Source organism: Pongo abelii, chromosome 9 (genome assembly GCF_028885655.2).
Source record: "Pongo abelii isolate AG06213 chromosome 9, NHGRI_mPonAbe1-v2.0_pri, whole genome shotgun sequence".
NCBI classification, from domain to species: Eukaryota; Metazoa; Chordata; class Mammalia; order Primates; family Hominidae; genus Pongo; species Pongo abelii.
The window spans coordinates 66,414,709-66,433,316 of NC_071994.2; the positions used below are offsets into that span (position 1 = coordinate 66,414,709).

At 40.2% G+C, this 18,608-nt stretch overlaps 2 protein-coding genes across 12 annotated transcripts in view; one reads left to right on the top strand and one right to left on the bottom strand.

Moving 5' to 3' along the window:
- The window catches only part of LOC100939714 (uncharacterized), a 52,551-nt gene extending 42,166 nt beyond the window's left edge, over nt 1-10,385 (bottom strand). For 5 of the 10 annotated variants that reach the window (XR_008511226.1, XM_054524656.2, XM_054524654.1 and 2 more), the window contains exons 1-2: nt 9,998-10,385; nt 1,488-1,554 (exon numbers count right to left, since the gene is read on the bottom strand). Coding sequence is in view for 9 of the 10 variants with exons in the window: in XM_054524656.2 (XP_054380631.1) it covers nt 1,488-1,554; nt 9,998-10,385 (455 nt within the window). In the remaining variant the exon portion in view is untranslated. The remainder of the gene's footprint in view (nt 1-1,487; nt 1,555-9,997) is intronic. The other 5 variants (XM_054524661.2, XM_054524658.1, XM_054524660.1 and 2 more) reach the window with 2 other exon arrangements.
- Nucleotides 10,087-15,559, top strand: ZBED5 (zinc finger BED-type containing 5). 2 transcript variants are annotated; one of them, XM_002822029.6, is made up of 3 exons: nt 10,087-10,498; nt 12,099-12,212; nt 13,270-15,559. In XM_002822029.6, exon 3 carries the CDS (start codon nt 13,411-13,413, stop codon nt 15,490-15,492), a length of 2,082 nt encoding a protein of 693 aa, XP_002822075.2. In that variant the 5' UTR covers nt 10,087-10,498; nt 12,099-12,212; nt 13,270-13,410; the 3' UTR covers nt 15,493-15,559. The 2 variants fall into 2 exon arrangements, with proteins under 2 accessions (XP_002822075.2, XP_003777858.2); XM_003777810.4 differs by having other exon boundaries at nt 10,316-10,498; nt 13,238-15,559.
- Nucleotides 15,560-18,608: the final 3,049 nt, after the last annotated feature.

Genomic DNA, 18,608 nt, shown 5'->3' on the forward strand with positions numbered 1-18,608 from the left:
AACACAGACTCTCTGAAAGACTCTCCCGGGTTGCAGTGCTCAGTAAGACTCTGAATAAAACTAACATTGTAACTTCTGAGAATTAACTAATGTTAATTCTTTAAAAGCCTTTTTAAAAATTATTTAAAAGCCTGACAAATGAAAAGATTGATTTCATAATTTTATTTATTTTTTTTGAGACAGGGTCTTGCTCTGTCACCCAAGCTGGAGTGCAGTGGTGCCATCATGGCTCACAGCAGTCTCAACTTCCTGGGCTCAAGCAACTCTCCCGCCTCAGCCTCCCAAGCAGCTGAGACTGTGGGTGTGCACCACCACACCAGACTTGATTTCATAAATATTAAAAACTTTTTCTTCAGCAAGAAAAAAGATAACAATGTAACAGCGACGTGGGAAACATACCTAACCCAGTATTCATAATCAAAATATTTTAAGAGGTTTTACAATCAATAAGACACAGACCAGCCTGGGCAACTTAGTGAGACCTCGTTTCTACAAAAAAATGGAAGTAATAAATAAATAAAAATCAGCCAGACATGGTGGCATGCGCCTGTAGTCCCAGCTACTTGGGAGGCTGAGGCAAGAGGATCACTGGAGCCCAGGAGATTGAGGTTGTAGTTAGTCATGACTGCACCACTGCACTCCAGCCTGGGTGACAGAGTGAGATCCTGTCAAGAAAGAAGGAAAGAAGGAAAGAAGGAAGGAAGGAAGGAAGGAAGGGGGGAGGGAAAGAAAGAAGGAGAAAGAAAAGAAAAGAAAGAAAGAAAGAAAAGGAGAAAAGCAAAGAAAACAAAAGAAAGAAAAAAGAAAAGAAGGAAAGAAAGAAAGAGAGAAAAGGGAAAGAAAGAAAGAGAAACAGAAACAGAAACTCACCCCAGAGGGAAAATGGGAATGCCTCTGAACAGGCAGTTCACAGAAGAATAAATGCAAATGGTTGATAAACTTACAAAAAGATGCTCAACCTCATTGGTAGTTAAGAAAATTAAAATGAGTTTTTAATCTTCATGGCAAAATTTATAAAGACTGATACTATACAAAGCAATGTTGACCATAGGAGAAAGATACTCTTGTGTGCTATTTATGGAAGTGTACACTGGTAAGGCTTTCTGGGGTACAATTTAATACATATCCTTTCAGCCTGAAAGTTTAAGCCATATTAGAAATTTAACCTACAGAAGTACACACATAGATGTGCAAAGATGTATATACAGGACATTCATTGTAGCATTGTTGCTAATGTTGAAAAATTAGAAACAATTCAAGAATCTTTTCATAAGGGAATGATTAAATAAATCAACTGGGAAACTATGCACCTATTAGAAAGATTTACATGCTGACATGAAAATTTCTTCAAGAAATATTGATAAGGCCAAAATATTATAAATATTTTATAAATTGTGGAATAATTTATAAAATATTTATATCAGTCATATACACTAATATGTATACATATACATCTGGATATATAAAAAACAATTAACTGTGGTTACCTTTGGTTAGTGAGGAGAATGGGATGGGAGGACACAAAATGAGAACTTTTTTGTGGTATGCTCAATTCTGCAAGTAAAAAAAAATCACAATAAGAATGATTTCTTGTGAAATGTTTGTAATTACAATTTTTTGTTATAGACTACATGCTACATAGAAGGCACACAAAGCCTCGAAGTAATGATACTGCATAAATTCAAGGCACTGATATTATCATACTCGTTATTATTGTCAGCGTTCTTATCCTCCACAGCTATCAACACTGATATGCCTTTCATCAGAGAAATTTAAACAAGATTTACAAATACAAATTCATTTAATCACAGAGCACACCTTTGAGGCAAGGCTATAATTCCAAAATACAGACATAATAAATGACTTGCTCAGAGTCTCAAACAAGTCAGGAAATGATCTAGAGCCAGGATTCCACTCTAATACAAACAAATATATATACTGGCTCTCAGCACAGTGCTATAAATAACCCCATCCGCTGGCATTTCAGTCTCTCCCCAAGTAATTAAGTGTTTAAATGACTTGTAAACCTTCACTTTGGCTTTAAAAATTGTCTATATCTAGCATTCTTTTTAAAGGGGTGGCTTTTAAAAGTTTAACATCAACCTTCCCGAGAAAGTTAAGGGAGTAAGATTAATTTTCACCTTCTATAAGAGGGCAACTCTGGAAGAACATACTATTTTTCCAAATGACAGTTCTAACTATATTATTTAGCCCAAGATCAATAACTTAGCAGAAGTAGTCTGTAACTGCATTATCCCAATCCTGAAAACTTTAAGAAAAGGAAGTATAAAAGACACTGATCTGAATCAGGAAAACTGATCCAAGCACTGCCTATTCCAAAAACTATATGTTGTATATAGTTTTGCATAAACCCATCAACTTCTCTAAACCTGAGATTCCTCCTTCCTTGTAAATACGGATGAAAATACCTCCCTGCTTAATTAAATAAGTTGTCTCAAGTTTCAAATGAGAGAGAGATTATGAAGGTACTCTGTATAAGTTCCAGACAAATGATTATTAATGGACCAGGTGCAGTGCCTCACACCTGTAATCCCAGCACTTTGGGAGGCCAAGGTGAGCAGATCACTTGAGCTCGGGAGTTTGAATCCAGCCTGGGCAACACGGTGAAACCCCATCTTTACCAAAAATACAAAAAAAAAAGCTGGGAGTGGGGGTGGGCACCTGAAGTCCCAGCTACCAGGGAGGCTGAGGTGGGAGAATCACTGGAGCCCAGGAGGCGGGGGTGGCAGTGAGCCAAGATTGTGCCACTGCACTTCAGCCTGGGCGACAGAGACCTCATCTCAAAAAAATTATTTTAATTAAATTATTATTATTATTTGAAACTTGGGTTCTCAATACAAGTAAACCTGTCCTTTTCCCCGAAAATATGAGAAAGTGTCTGATTTGTAATATTCAAGCCTCTCAATTTGGGGCCCAATAATTAGTTTATTTTCTAGACCAACAGTTTCAACTGCAGTGTCTAGAAAAGGAGTATATGACATTTATTTGTGAGGTGTGTCATGATTTCATGATTTAAAGTAACAAAGTGATTAGCCTTTTATAAATCAAAGAGAATTACATTAGAGATGTTGCAATATCTGCCACAGTTCTTTTCTGAGTGAACTGCCCTCCTTCACCTTCTGCTGTACCTGCTGTACACACCAATCCTGCCTTTTTATTTTTTTTGAGACGGAGTCTCGCTCTGTTGCCCAGGCTGGAGTGCAATGGTTCAATCTCAGCTCACTGCAACTTCTGCCTCCTGGGTTCAAGTGATTCACCTGCCTCAGCCTCCTGAGTAGCTGGGACTACAGGCGTGCACCACCACACCCAGCTAATTTTTGTATTTTTAGTAGAGACGGGGTTTCACTATGTTAGCCAGGCTGGTGTCAAATTCCTGACCTCAGGTGATCTGCCTGCCTCAGCCTCCCATACTGCTGGGATTACAGGCATGAACCACTGCGCCTGGCCTTCTTTTTGAGACAGTCTCACTCTGTCACCCAAGCTGGAGTGCAACAGTGTGATCTCAGCTCATTGCAACCTCCACTTCCTGGGTTCAAGAGATTCTCCTGCTTCAGCTTCCGGAGCAGCTGTGATTATAGGCTTGCACCCCATCATGCCCAATTAATTTTTGTATATTCCTGCTCTTTTTTTTAACCACAACCAGATCTGGATTAAAAGGTGAGCAGTTGGGGAGTTGCCCAAATCATTTATCTGAAAGGGGCACTGAAATATCACTGGAATAATTAGTAACTATAGAGCCAATTAACATTTGCATAGGCAAATTCTTACACAAGTAGAGGAATATAAATTTTTTCCTGCTTCAGGGAAGTGGAAACTAAAAACAATAGTATTAATCTTTCAATCTAAATAACAGAGGGAGGCTCTCTAGAAGAAAATGATGTTTATTTGGGAATAAAGCATTCCAGTGGGAATATGTGTGCCATAGTAAACCATGTGCACATTCAGGGAGGTAAGGGAAGACAAAGGTTTTTAAAGGAAAAAGTGTGGAGGATTATAATAATTATTTTGAGATAATTATCTTTGGCTACAAAGATCAGTAACAAGGGTGACACCAGCCCAAGATTGCACAGGGAGTTCCTGGGGAGATGTCCTTGAAGAAGTATTTTTTGTGTAAGATTTTGACAGCGTTTGTGCAAGGTCGTGGTTTTGCAGTGTTTTGTGACAGTTTTTGTTAGCAGGCATCTGTGCATGAGAATCCTCTCTTAATGGGCTTCCGGGGTTCTATTTGTCTGTTTTTGTTTTGTTTTGTTTTGTTTTTCCCCCACACTAGTGACTCTATCTTGATTCTGACAATTTTCACAAACCTAAGAGTTATTGGATTTGTTTTTGTTGTTGTTTGAGACAGAGTCTTGCTATGTTTCCCAGGCTGGTCTGGAACTCCTGAATGGCATAAAATGTTGCAAGGGATTGCATCTGAAGAAGGAGCCAAGAAATGTTTTTTTGTTATTGTCTATAATACTTTTAGTTCTACTTGAATTTTTAAACTCTATGCTTGCATTGCTTGGATAAAAATTAAAATTAAAACAAAACAACAAAAAGAATACCTCAAACTTGGGCCTTTAAGCCAGGACAAGTAAACTACACATCACAAGACCACTAGCTAACGAGAGGGAGCTACAGACATTCCTGTCCATAGCTGCCTTACTTCCCACCTAGCACTGTCACTGTGTAACATTAAAAACAAATTTTAAAAGCAAAACCAGTTTTGGGTCAGTGTGGTGGCTCATGCCTGTAATCCCAGCACTTTGGGAGGCAGAGGCAGGCAGATTGCCTGAGCCCAGGAGTTTGAGAGCAGCCTGGGCAGCATAGCAAGACTCTGTCTCTATAAAAAGAAAAAAAGAAAAGCAAAACCAGTTTAATGAAAACCTTAAATGCCCAGTTAAAGAGTTGATCACCCCAACAATGGGATAACTTTGAGTAAAAAAATGACTTTAGGCTGGGTACAGTAGGCTCATACCTGTAATCCTAACACTTTGGGAGACTGAGGCAGGAGGATCACTTGAGCCCAGGAGTTCAAGACTACCCTGGGCAACATGACGAGACCTCATCTCTACAAAAAATACAAAAATTAGCCTGGTGTGGTAGCGCATGCCTGTAGTCCTAGCTACTCAGGAGGCTGAGGTGGGAGGATCACCTGAACCCAGGAGGTTGAGGCTGCAGTGAGCCATGATGGCACCACTGCACTCCAGCCTGAGCAACAGTGAAACCTCATCTCAAAAAAAAAAAAAAAAAAAAAAAGACTTTAATGTCTGTATTTTAGATAAAGTGCTTTTCTGTGTGCAGGATAAATTTGATAGAAATTGTCTGGTAGCTAAGAGATTGGTTAAGGAAATTGATAGTAAGCCTAGAGTGATGGCAGAAGAATTGGAGAGAAAGTTGGTCTTAGAGATTAGAACAATGGAGGACTTTTTCCTATTATTATTATTTTATGTATTATTTACATATTTTTTATTTTTATAGAGATGGGGTCTTGCTATCTTGCCCTGGTGTCGAACTCCTGGGCTCAGGCAATCCTCCTGCCTTGTCCTCCCAAAGTGCTAGGATTGCAGGCGTGGGCCACCATGCCTGGCCAAGGAGTTCTTGGTGGCTGATCAGATATAAGGGGCAAGGAAAGGAAATTTAGTAGGTATCTCTCACTTTTCCATCTGCCCAGAATCCCTTCTTTTAGGCACTGCTCACTCACCTGCTCCATGAAATTCTGGTGGCACAGAAAACTCATGTCCTCAAAACTGAAGGAGACATGTCTCCCAAGCTGGCCATTCAGAGCACTCCTTGACTGGCCAATGTATTTACTTCACAGATGTAACCCCAAAATGAATGAAACCTTTCTTCCAATGTAGTTGGGGGAACATGCTTTCTCCGTAAGTTTTGGGATGTCAGAGGCCACCATACTGCCATGCAGATAGGGCCTATCAAGAGAAAAAGAGTCAGACATGGCTGAGCCTGGTGGCTCACACCTATAATCCCAACACTTTGGGAGGCTGAAGCAGGAGGATTGCTTGAGCTCAGGAGATTGAGATAGGCCTGGGCAACATGGAGAAACCCTGTCTCTACAAAAAATACAAAAAAAATTAGCCAGGCGTGGTGTAGTATACACCTGTATGTAGTGTATGCCTGGCACCTGTAGTCCCAGCTACTTGCGCAGGGCTGAGGTGGAGGATTGCTGGAGCCCAGGAGGTCAAGGCTGCAGTGAGCTGTGATGGCACCACTGCACTCCAGCCTGGATGACAAAGTGAGACCCTGTCTCAAAAAAAAGAAAAAAGTTAATAATTGACATTAGTTTGTTTATTCATAGGCAAAATATATCGAAATTGTACAATTGTATTTCACAAGCCTTTAAGCTCAATGTATAAATATTATGTCTATTTATAAATCTCATAATTTTTGTATAAAAACATGAACAGTCACTTTCACTTATGCTCTGCTATGGTTCAATTTAACAGACTAAATATTCCTTAAATATTTAACGTCATTTGCATAATCAACTAATCACATTTTCTTAGACATTTTAAACTACAATTACAAATGTAATATATCTAACATCTAGCCAGTGAAATTTTTATAAACACATAACTCTTGCAAATATAATACCAATAAACCAATCATACATGTGGTCATGAAATTCCCTTAAATGTTTTATATATCTCGAAGGCTGACAAAGAACACAATACCCCAATAATGATAACTTTCACAAAAACCATTAAACTATATTAATTTACCATCTTTATATTAAAGGTTCCAAATTGTGGTCAACATGAAGATGCGCCACTCAGATATTCCTTCAAGCAAGGACTCTGCCCTGCTTGGGACCTCAGCTGCAGTCATGCCCTTCCCAGGGCAGCCCACATCTAGTAACTGAGGGAGGATGGGAGGAGTATAAAGGTAAGGGTGATACACTCTGACCTACAATACTGGCTACATAGTTTTCTGTCTCATCATCTGCTTCTGGAAAACCTAGTGCAACACAAATTAACTCATAAAACCAACGTGAACACAATTGTCATCTCAGATGTCCTACAGCAACTGAGGCTGCAAATTTGGGGTTTCAGTCACAATTCATGTTACTACTTCCAGCGATTATTTGACTTGAGCCACAGGTTAACAAACTGAGTCCTTTTTTTACCCCAAGAACTGAGAGAGATACTGAGTCCTTTTTAATGGTAAGGCTCAGCCTCCTTACCTAATACATTACTGTAATATTATTCACAATAGTTTTCTGCCTAATATAAATCAAGTATGCACATAAACACAGTTTGTAGTTCCCACAACCAGCATCACACCTAATCCAGGTTCTGCCACTAATTAGTTCTTGGAACTGGGGAAAATTATTTACCTCTTTGTGCTTAATTTCCTTATCTGTAAAATAAGGTTAATCATCTGATAAAATTGTTGTGAACAGTAAAAGACTTAATACATTTACAAGTGTATAGGCCAGGCCTGGTGGCTCATACCCGTAATCCCAGCACTTTGGGAGGCCAAGGCAGGTGAATCGTTTCAGCCCAGGAGTTCAAGATTAGCCTAGGTAACATGGCAAAATCCCATCGCTATAAAAAAATACGAAAATTAGCCAGACATGGTGGCATGCACCTGTAGTCCCAGCTACTCAGGAGGCTGAGGTGGAAAGATCATTTGAGCCCGGGAGGTTGAGGTTGCACGGAGCCAAGATCGTGCCACTGCACTCCAGCCTGGGCAACTGAGTGAGACCCTGACTCAAAAAAACAAAATCAAAGACAAAAAAAGTGTATACAATAGCTCCCCGGCCTACATTATGTATTCAATAAATGCTAGCTATGTATTACTGGTCTGAGTTCTACATTGTCTGTATTTTTTCTTATCTGTCCCATCAACATTCTATAATAATTTGACAAAACGATTACAAAAAAAGTTAAGTTTCATGAACTTTAATTATGAGACACTTCAGATTTGGGGCCCTATATTAATCCATTCTCACACTGCTATAAAGAAATACCAAGACTGAGTAATTTATAAAGGAAAGAGGTTTAATTGACTCAGCTGCTCATGGCTGGGCGGCCTCACAAAATTTTCCAATCATGGAGGAAGGGGAAGCAGGCACGTCTTACAGGGCAGGTCTTACACCGCAGCAGGTGAGAGAGAGCATGTGAGACCGCAGGAAAAACTACCATTTATAAAACCATCAGATCGCATGAGAATTCACTTACTATCAGAACAGCATGGGAGAAAACGTCCTCATAATCAATCACTTTAATCCCTCCATACATGGGGATTAAAATTCGATATAAGATTTGGGTAGGGACACAGAGTCAAATCATATCAGGACCTAATTCCTAAACTTTAGATGTACTTATTTAAACACTATTCTGCCTAACAGTTTAATATTTTGGGTCTTCCCTCTTCATGAAGATGTAAACTAGATGTGTAAAGATTGGTTTGCGAGCCTATGGCAAGGACAGGAAAACCAAACACCACATATTCTCACTCATAGGTGGGAACAGAACAATGAGAACACCTGGACACAGGGTGGGGAACATCATACACCGGGGCCTGTCCTGGGGTGGGGGGAGGGGGGAAGGATAGCACTAGGAGATATACCTAATGTAAATGACGAGTTAACGAGTGCAGCACACCAACATGGCACATGTATACATATGTAACAAACCTGCACGTTGTGCACCCTAGAACTTAAAGTATAATAAAAAAATAAAAATAAAAAATAAAAAAAAGATTGGTTTGGGAGCACATATGTAAAAGTTTTTTCTAAAATATGAAACATGAAAATATATTATTCCAATATTATTCTGAAGCGAGACAACTCCTGCAATTACAATATAAAATCCTTTGCTCTTCAAGCGAGACTGTACCCCTTCCCAAAAACGATTTATGCATTTATGGTTAAAGTTCGAATGAAGCTGATTTAACAGAAATAACTTAAAAATAATAATGAGAATATATGGACAGCTTACTATAGGGTGAGATGATGTTGTAACTGACTTTAAAACATTTGGAACTAAATGTCAGTCCTAGGAAATTATGCACTCCTGTAAATTGTGTTATTAAGGGTTAGGTTTCTTTCAACACTTTAGATATTTGATCAGAAGCATATTTAAGAAAAACGAAAGCTGCCCTTGCTTTTGACCCCAAGTTGGGAATTTTCTATCATTGGTGCAGTGCCTGAAAATACGATCCAATCTTCATTTAGTCATTTGTACGGAGTCTGGAAAGGCTAAAACATTGCAAATAATAGGACCTACTCGTACTTTCCCCCCTTAAGAAGCGTATGTATTTCAAGGTGCCTATTTGGAAAAACAGACTCCAGGTCTCCACCACAGAACTTAACACAAAATGAAAGCACACAACCCGCAGCCTTTGGCTGTGGTGTTTTTGAAAACATGGAAGGGCACAGAACCATGGCTTAAAATACCCGAAAGCTGCAGCCCACAAAAAGAGTATTTCAGGGTGGGTTGGCCGTTCCCTGCAGACAAACGTTCGGTGCAGGCGGCCGGGCGTTCCTGCGGGGAGGGCGCCACTGTGATGCAAAGACATCAAGCTGACTTTCAGCTTGCCCGTGGACGCTGCGGGGCCGCTTTCCCTATTCAGTCCTGTTCCCGCGGCTCCCCAGCCTATCCCGGGCCACCCAAGAGGTCTGGCGGGGTCTGCGCCGCATCAGCGCCCGCTCGTCAGGCTTAGCCCTCCGCACAGCCAAGGCCGACCAGACCCCTAGACACTCCGTCGTCGGGTGTGGGGCGGAGAAGCAAAGGGCGAGTTTTCTTCCCAGATTCCAGTGGGAACCAAGAAAAGGAGTTGGCAGCTGTGTAAACTGGACCTGGGGTGCGGCCTCCGGGAACAAAAGAGGTGACAAATGCACAGCAGCCGAGGTTCTGCGTGCTCCTTTGGGGCCACTACGAATTCCCGTGAATCACCCCAGTCCGGGCAGAGGGCCAGAAATGATGAAAATGCAGATTCATGGGTTCCACTCCAGCCCTACAAGATCACCAACCGTATCTGGCAGTAACCAGGAATCTGCATTCTCGACAAGCGTCCGCGCCGACGGAGCTAGTGAAGTTTGAGAACAATTGCTTCCTACCCGGCCGCTCCGTTATCACCAAGGTAGCACGGCAGCTGCTGCTGCGGCTGTGACTGCGGCTGCGGCTGGGCCGCGCCTCAACCGAGCTTGGTCCTTTCCTTTGGTCCCGCCCCGCTACTAAGCGCGGATTGGTGGCGGGACGCAAATCTGGCGCTGATTGGGCGGCGGCAGAGTCGCTCGTGAAGACTGTAGGGTTCGGGTGTTCTAGAGTGCTAAATTTATCTTCAGACCAGCGACCGCGCCAGCCGCGAATCGGATCTCTATGGAGATGGCCTAGGCGATATCCCTGAGCTGAGAGCATCACCCTGTCCCCGAATCCTTCTTTCCTCTCTGTTTTTTCATTCCCCTCCCTCTCTCCCCTCCCCCTCCAGTCCACGACGACTGGCTGTTGACCCTGTTCAGGCCTCGGTGAAGGTGAGGAGCAGAGCCGCCGCCGCGGCTAAGCGGTGCGCTCTGAAATGGCCGCTTCCTGGAACTGCCTAAAATGGCGGTCGCGGGCTCTGCTGGGGAGCGCGGCGCTGCTGTGCAGCCCAGCCGCGGCGAAATCCGTTCTCTCCAACGCTGATGGAGATGAAATAGAGAGATGGTGTTGGGTGCTGAGACGTTTTCTTGTGGTCGTTAGCGGAGGCGGCCGCCCAGGGACGCGAGAGAAGTCCTGAGGCGAGGGTGGGCTGCGACTGGTAGGGAGCCCCCCAGTCGTGGCAATCTGTGGGCAGCGCGCACCTGTGACAGGGAGGAGCTGAGGGATCGTTGGCCCTGGCTGCACATCCAGGTGACCGTTTAAAAAAGCATTTAGGTGTTGGAGCATCTGTTGCCACCTTTTTGGCTGGCCTGCAGTCAGATCCTGCCCTCCTGACCCTGAGGGTATTGTTCCCAGCCGGAACCGCCCGAAGATAGGAGAGAAAGGATTGTGATACTTGTCAGTTTAACCGGAAGGAGACTAAAGACGGAAGTTTTCCTCGCTCTTCAGGGAGTGAAAAGGAAACTTTACTTTCAAAGAAGTCCAGATTCTTTGTCCTCGAGAAATTCGGGGAAACACCTTTGAAGAGGTGGGGTTGAGGACCTCCTTTCTGAAAACAAAAGCTTCCTACTCTTTTGTGTCCTCTGGCAACGAGAGGGATCCTAATCTTTTACGTGAACCAGCAGCTCCACAAAGTTCTCCGTTGCAGAATCCAAAAGGAGACTGTGGAAGGAGAATCTGCTTTTTTGCTCCCAATAAGAAGTAGGGCTTTATGCTGTTGCTAGTATGAGACCCTCGACTTTCTGGCAGTTTTAACCCATTGTTCATCCGTTTCTCTGCATAACCCAACTCCTAGTAACCAGAATTTTTAGTAGTTGGGGAATTAAAAGTATTCAGGAGCACTCAAGTAATGGCTAGACACATGGGCCATGCAGTCAAACTTTTTGGGCGCTGAACTTGGTTTTTCACTTACAAGAGGTGTTAGCGAGATGTGTTAACCTGTGTCTGTTTATCTCTAAAGTGGGGTTATTAATAATCCTTGTCTCTTCATAGATGAGATAATCTATATGAGGGATTTAGCAGTAATTGGCATACAGTAAACAATCATCAGTCGTTAAACATTGTTTACCTGAGGAGATTGGTCACTGGCGGGCTAAAAATGATTGTAGTGAAAGGACTGTTTCATGTAATAGTTCTATGTATAATTCCATTTTAGATTCAAGGCCTAGTTTTAGAGACATTGATGAGGTTGTACTTTTAAAAATTAGGCTTAGTTTTAAGTTCTTGAAAGTGTGGTGGTAGTGTTGTTTTAACATGTTTCTATGAAGTCAGTAGATGGGGGAACATCTCAAAGCACCTAAATTGCCAAGATATTAAACAGGATGAAAATGTTAGAATTTTTACTGTGCTAGGTGTCTTCTCTTTCAGTCCAGGATCTGCATTGCAGTAAAGAATCATTTTCACTGCTTAGATCCAGAAAGAATAAACCCATCTTACGAGTTTATAGTTAGTGCTGCTTGTTACTATGTCTAATTTTAATTTTTCTCATTCTAGGCTTTTGGGTAATCCCCTTCCCACCCCATCCCTTAATTTTATTCTTTTGAAGAGTGCATTTCAAGCTGCCAAGGTGGAGAGAGGGATTACAGAAAGGAGAACACCTTATTTCAGGTATCTTACTTACCCTCTATCCCTTAATAGGAGAACCATTTTGACTCAAGATCTAACATGAGAATACAGAACTTACTCTATAGCCAGGTTATAAAGTTTAAATCAAAAGTAGCTATGTTTGGACAGACATAATTTATATGCCTTAATTTATGGAGTTAATAGTATTCTTTAGCAGTCCTTAGATTGCATTATCCTTTTAATTTTGATTTGTTTTATTATATGAGAAATAAACCTCTTAAATGAGAATTTATAATTTTTTTTAGGTCCTGGTTAAGTCTTCACCTGTTGTGTAAATAGAATGCAGAGTAATCTGTAAAAATATACATTACTTTCATTGAGTCTTAATTTGGAGAATATAAACATTTATATAATTTAAGTCCAGAGAAACAGTACCTAACTTTTGATATACAATTTATTCTTCATTGTTAACACATAGCATTTAGGATACAGTAGAATTATGTATCTCACAAAACTTGGAACTGTGTGTGTGTTTAATTCACTTCTTCAGAATTGTTGCTAGCCCTGAAGGGACTTCAGATATATAATAGTATCAACAACTAATACATCTAATGGCAGTAGGCATCGAAAGCTAAAAGAGATTTCACAATACTGCATACCATGAGACAGGGCTGATAAATTATGGCCCATGCTGTCTGGTTTTGTACGTAAAGTTTTATTGGAACACAGCTGTGCCCGTTCTTTCATGTATTGTCTGTGGCTGCTGTCATGTTACAGCCACAGAGTTGAGTAGTTGCAACAGAGACTATATGGCCCTTGATCAAAAAAAGTCTGCCAACCCCTGCCATGGGACATATTCTTCAAGGTCCCTTTCTTAAAAATATGTATAACAACTCTTAATAATTTCTTGGCTCAGTGATTCCCAAATTATGTTTTATAGAATATTAATATTCTTAAGTTAATAAATGTTTTGAGAAAAAGATTGATGCTAATATTAGTTTTTTTATGGTTGATTTTAATATGTTTATTTAAATATGAGATTAAGACTGCTAAACTCATTTCTATAGCTTTTATTTTTATGTGATAATCTACCTTTAAGAAAAGGTGTACCATACCTGAGAGCACCAGGAAGTCGCATGAGAGATCACCTGATACATGAACGTATGATGTTCCATCTGCGCATTGATGAATAGGCAGCATTTACAAATTAACTGATGTGTTGCTGTATATCATCTCTTTGATGATTGCTCCTCTTCTTTGTATCTTGTCTTATAATTTCAACACATTTGCGATACTCAATGTCTATTCTAAATTAACCATGTTTTGTACCACAAACTCACTGCCCATGGATCTGTTGCTAAAACAAGGAAGTCTTAAACAAGAAGTGGAATCTTTCTGTTATCAGATTGTATCTGAATCAAATGATCAGAAGGTTGGAATATTACAAAGTGAAGATAAACAGTTGCAACCTTCAGTTTCTAAGAAATCAGAAGGTGAGCTTTCCAGGGTCAAATTTATATCCAATTCCAACAAAATAACATTTAGTAAAAAACCAAAACGAAGAAAATATGATGAAAGTTATTTGTCTTTTGGATTTACTTACTTCGGAAATAGAGATGCACCTCATGCTCAGTGTGTATTATGTAAGAAAATTTTATCAAATAGCTCTTTAGCCCCTAGTAAGCTTCGAAGACATTTGGAAACTAAACATGCTGCATATAAAGACAAAGACATAAGCTTTTTCAAGCAACATCTCGATTCACCTGAAAATAATAAACCCCCAACACCTAAAATTGTGAATACAGATAATGAAAGTGCTACAGAAGCATCATACAATGTAAGTTACCATATAGCGCTGAGTGGAGAGGCTCATACTATTGGAGAATTGCTTATCAAACCTTGTGCAAAAGATGTAGTGATGCGGATGTTTGATGAACAATATAGTAAAAAAATAGATGCAGTACAGCTATCAAACAGTACTGTTGCACGTCGAATTAAGGATCTAGCTGCTGACATTGAAGAAGAGCTTGTTTGTAGACTGAAAATTTGTGATGGGTTTTCACTGCAACTAGATGAATCAGCTGATGTTTCAGGACTTGCTGTACTGCTTGTGTTTGTTCGTTATAGGTTTAATAAGTCTATTGAGGAAGACCTACTCCTGTGTGAATCTTTGCAAAGTAATGCTACCGGTGAAGAAATTTTCAACTGTATCAACAGTTTTATGCAGAAACATGAAATTGAATGGGAAAAATGTGTTGATGTTTGTAGTGATGCTTCTAGGGCAGTGGATGGGAAAATTGCCGAAGCTGTCACCTTAATAAAATATGTGGCTCCCGAAAGCACCAGTAGTCACTGCCTATTATACAGACATGCACTAGCAGTTAAAATAATGCCTACATCTCTAAAAAATGTGCTAGACCAGGCAGTACAAATCATCAATTATATTAAAGCTCGACCACATCAATCCAGACTATTAAAAATTTTATGTGAGGAAATGGGTGCTCAGCACACAGCACTTCTTCTAAATACAGAGGTGAGGTGGCTTTCTCGAGGTAAAGTTCTTGTAAGACTTTTTGAACTTCGTCGTGAACTTTTGGTTTTCATGGATTCTGCTTTTCGACTATCTGATTGTTTAACAAATTCATCTTGGCTGCTAAGACTTGCATATCTTGCAGATATTTTTACTAAATTAAATGAAGTTAATTTGTCAATGCAAGGAAAAAATGTGACCGTTTTTACAGTATTTGATAAAATGTCGTCATTGTTAAGAAAATTGGAATTTTGGGCCTCATCTGTAGAAGAAGAAAACTTTGATTGTTTTCCTACACTCAGTGATTTTTTGACTGAAATTAATTCTACAGTTGATAAAGATATTTGCAGTGCCATTGTGCAGCACCTAAGGGGTTTGCGCTCTACTCTGTTAAAATACTTTCCTGTAACAAATGACAATAATGCTTGGGTTAGAAATCCATTTACAGTTACTGTTAAACCAGCTTCATTAGTAGCACGGGACTATGAGAGCCTGATTGATTTAACATCTGATTCTCAAGTGAAGCAAAATTTTAGTGAACTTTCACTAAATGATTTTTGGAGTAGCCTAATTCAGGAATACCCAAGCATTGCAAGGCGTGCAGTGCGTGTACTTCTTCCTTTTGCTACAATGCACCTGTGTGAAACGGGGTTTTCATATTATGCTGCAACAAAAACAAAATACAGGAAAAGACTTGATGCTGCACCTCATATGCGAATCCGACTTAGCAACATTACACCTAATATTAAGCGGATATGTGATAAAAAGACACAAAAACACTGTTCTCATTAAAATTGGAGGAGTTTGCATGTCTCATGATAACCAAATGTAAGATGAAAATAAAAGATGATTTACTTCATCTCTGGTATTTGGGGGTTTTAAATAAAATGATTCAATTTTTTTATACTATTTAGATTTTAAGAAAGCTAAAGAATCAAAAATTTTAAACATATTGTGTTATTATTGGTATTTCTTTACATTGTAATTTTAAAGAGTTCCATGATCATAACTGGGAAATAATGATCCACAAGATAAAGTCCCAGTCCCTTAACATATCTCTTCAAGATCTAATCCCTACCAATCTTTCCATGTCTACCCTGCAGCTCTTCAGTCCCATGGAACTTCTTGCCATTCCCTAAACATATCACACTGTTTTATCGTTTCAGGTCTCAAAAAGCGATTCTGTCCCCATCTTACTTTCTGATAGGCTCCTATTTGCTTCAAAACTTTGACTTGTAGGTACTTTCATTCTCTGTATCTTCCTATTTTGATGCTGTTTCACACTTGTATTTAATGTTTGTGTCTGTCTCAACTGTGAACTTGATGGTCTCATGGTTCCCAATGTTTTCAGACTAAGCTCTTAGAGAGTCTTATCGAGTCTTATCCAAATCTGTGTCTCCATTATCTGGAAAAAGACTTTACTAAATTAGATGCTCAGTAAAGGAAAAAAAATGTTGGTGAAAGTGAACCAACAAAAAATGGAATAGGGGATTTCCTACATTCATTGATTGGTATGGTAGCAGGTGTACACACTGCTACCCTTTGGGTTTTTTGGCTCACTTATTCTATTAACTAGAGTTCAATGTGGCCATTATGCAGAAGTCATTGAGGAATGTCATAGTTTTATGATTCAGGCTGAACTATTGAGGGAGAGGGGATGAAGTGTGAAGAGCATTTTCAGATACTTTGTTTTTTTCTCAGTTCCTATATAGATATTGTAAATTCCACATGCAGTATAAATTAATGAGACTTTACTGTAGTCAGAGATGCTTAGACCAGAAATCAGTTTGTTCTTATAATACTGTAAAAATTTCCTGACTGAATTTCCTGTCTCTGGGCTACTTTTCCTACATCACGTCATGCAACACAGTTCACCAACTCAGTGTTAAATATTTATGTTACTCCTGTAGTCAAGAACTACTGTAGATAACCATTATTTAATCTCATTTATTGAAACTTCCATTTTAGGGAGTAGCGGTGCCACCCCCCCACCATTAAGGCAGAATGTGGTAAAATGACTAGGTTCAAGTACCTACTTTGTAAGGTACATAATCTGAACTTGAACCTCAGTTGTTTCATCTATAAAATTACAATTACACCTTCTTTGAAGGGTTGTTATCAAGATTAAATGTGAATGTATAAATATAAAGCTCCTAACAGTAGATGATCAGGAATAGGTGTACAGCATATATTAGTTCTCTGCCATGTCCAACGATGTTTCAGTTAAAACTTGAATCTACACTTCTAATCTGGATTTTTATTCTCTGGAGACTCAACAGTTTACTAGACCATGGGACATTTCCTGATCCAAGGCAACAAGATTACGTACTTCTAGCCCAGGTTTTTCCCCCTTGTTGCCTTATTAAGCACTTATGTATCTGTGAGGAACTTTATTTTATTTATTTATTTATTTTTTGAGACAGAGTCTTGCTCTGTCACCCAAGCTGGATTACAGTGGCGCGATCTCGGCTCACTGCAACCTCTGCCTCCCAAGTTCAACCAATTCTCATGCCTCAGCCTCCCAAGTAGCTGGGATTACAAGCATGCACCACCACCCCCAGCTAATTTTGTTTGTGCTGGAGTAAAGTGGCATGATCTCAGCTCACTGCAACCTCAGTCCCCCCCGCCACCGCCCAGCAATTCTCCTGCCTCAGCCTCCCGAGTAGCTGGAATTACAAGCACGTGCCACCACACCCAGCTAATTTTTGTATTTTTAATAGAGTCGGGGTTTCTGCATGTTGGCCAGGCTGGTCCCGAACTCTTGATCTCAGGTGATCCACCCGCCTTGGCCTCCCAAAGTGCCAAGATTGCAGGCATGAGCCACCACAGCTGGCCTAATTTTTGTATTTTTAGTAGAGATGGGGTTTCACCATGTTGGCCAGGCTGATCTTGAACTCCTGACCTCAGGTGATCCGCCCACCTAGGCCTCCCGAAGTGCTGGGATTACCGGCGTGAGCCACTGCGCCCAGCCTGTCAGGCACTTTAATAGTTGCTTTGTATTGATCTATAATCTTTACAACAATCTTATGGGATTCAGTCATTTTTGGACTTGACCTAGGTCATAGGTAATTAGCAGGATTTAGTTTAAAATAAGTCTTTGCCAAATACAGTGCTTTTCCCATCATTGCCTTCTGAACTTTTCTAAGACAAACAGTGATTTGGAAGTACAGCCTGAAACTGCCTACTAGAATCTGGACATTTCTTTGAAGTCTTGTGTTTACTTCTAAATTCACCGAAATTGGCTGTCTAATTTAAAATAGGACTGCTTATTTTCATGTAAAATATAGAGTAAATTGCTGTCAACTACTAATTCCTTAGAAGATGTATCATAATTTCTTATATATGCAATGCTTTTTATTTACTAGTCCCAGAATTATACCCTAGTTTGAGAAGGATGTGCAGTTCCTTAATATCTGTGTCCAGCATATACCTTCAAGCCTGGTAACTAGACTCCTGCGATTGCTGAGTTCGAGCCCTTGATTAGATTATTTGTCCAAGATGTCAGCCTCTTAAAATATAAAACCATTCTTGTTTTCCAGTCCTTTTCCCCTAACCTCCTTGGAGACTGGATTCCTGCTCTTAAGTCCAAGTCCATTAACTGAGACCCTGCTGTCTGCTACTAGACCTTTTTAAAGCTGACCCTACCCATTTTGGTTCTTGATGCCAGCTGTTCACCTCATCTGTAACGTATCAGGACTAAATTATGGATACCATGCACAGCTAGTGAGAATGGACTTTTAGCACCCGAAGGTGGGTCTGGTGGACAACAGACAAGTCGAGTTCCAGATAGCAACTAGTTCTAGATTACCCTAACCTAAATGTAGTTACCGTGACTGAATCCCAAAGAGAAGATTCTTTTCCTTTGTATTTAAACCCTACCTACCCTTCAGAATTGGCTTTTTTTCCTC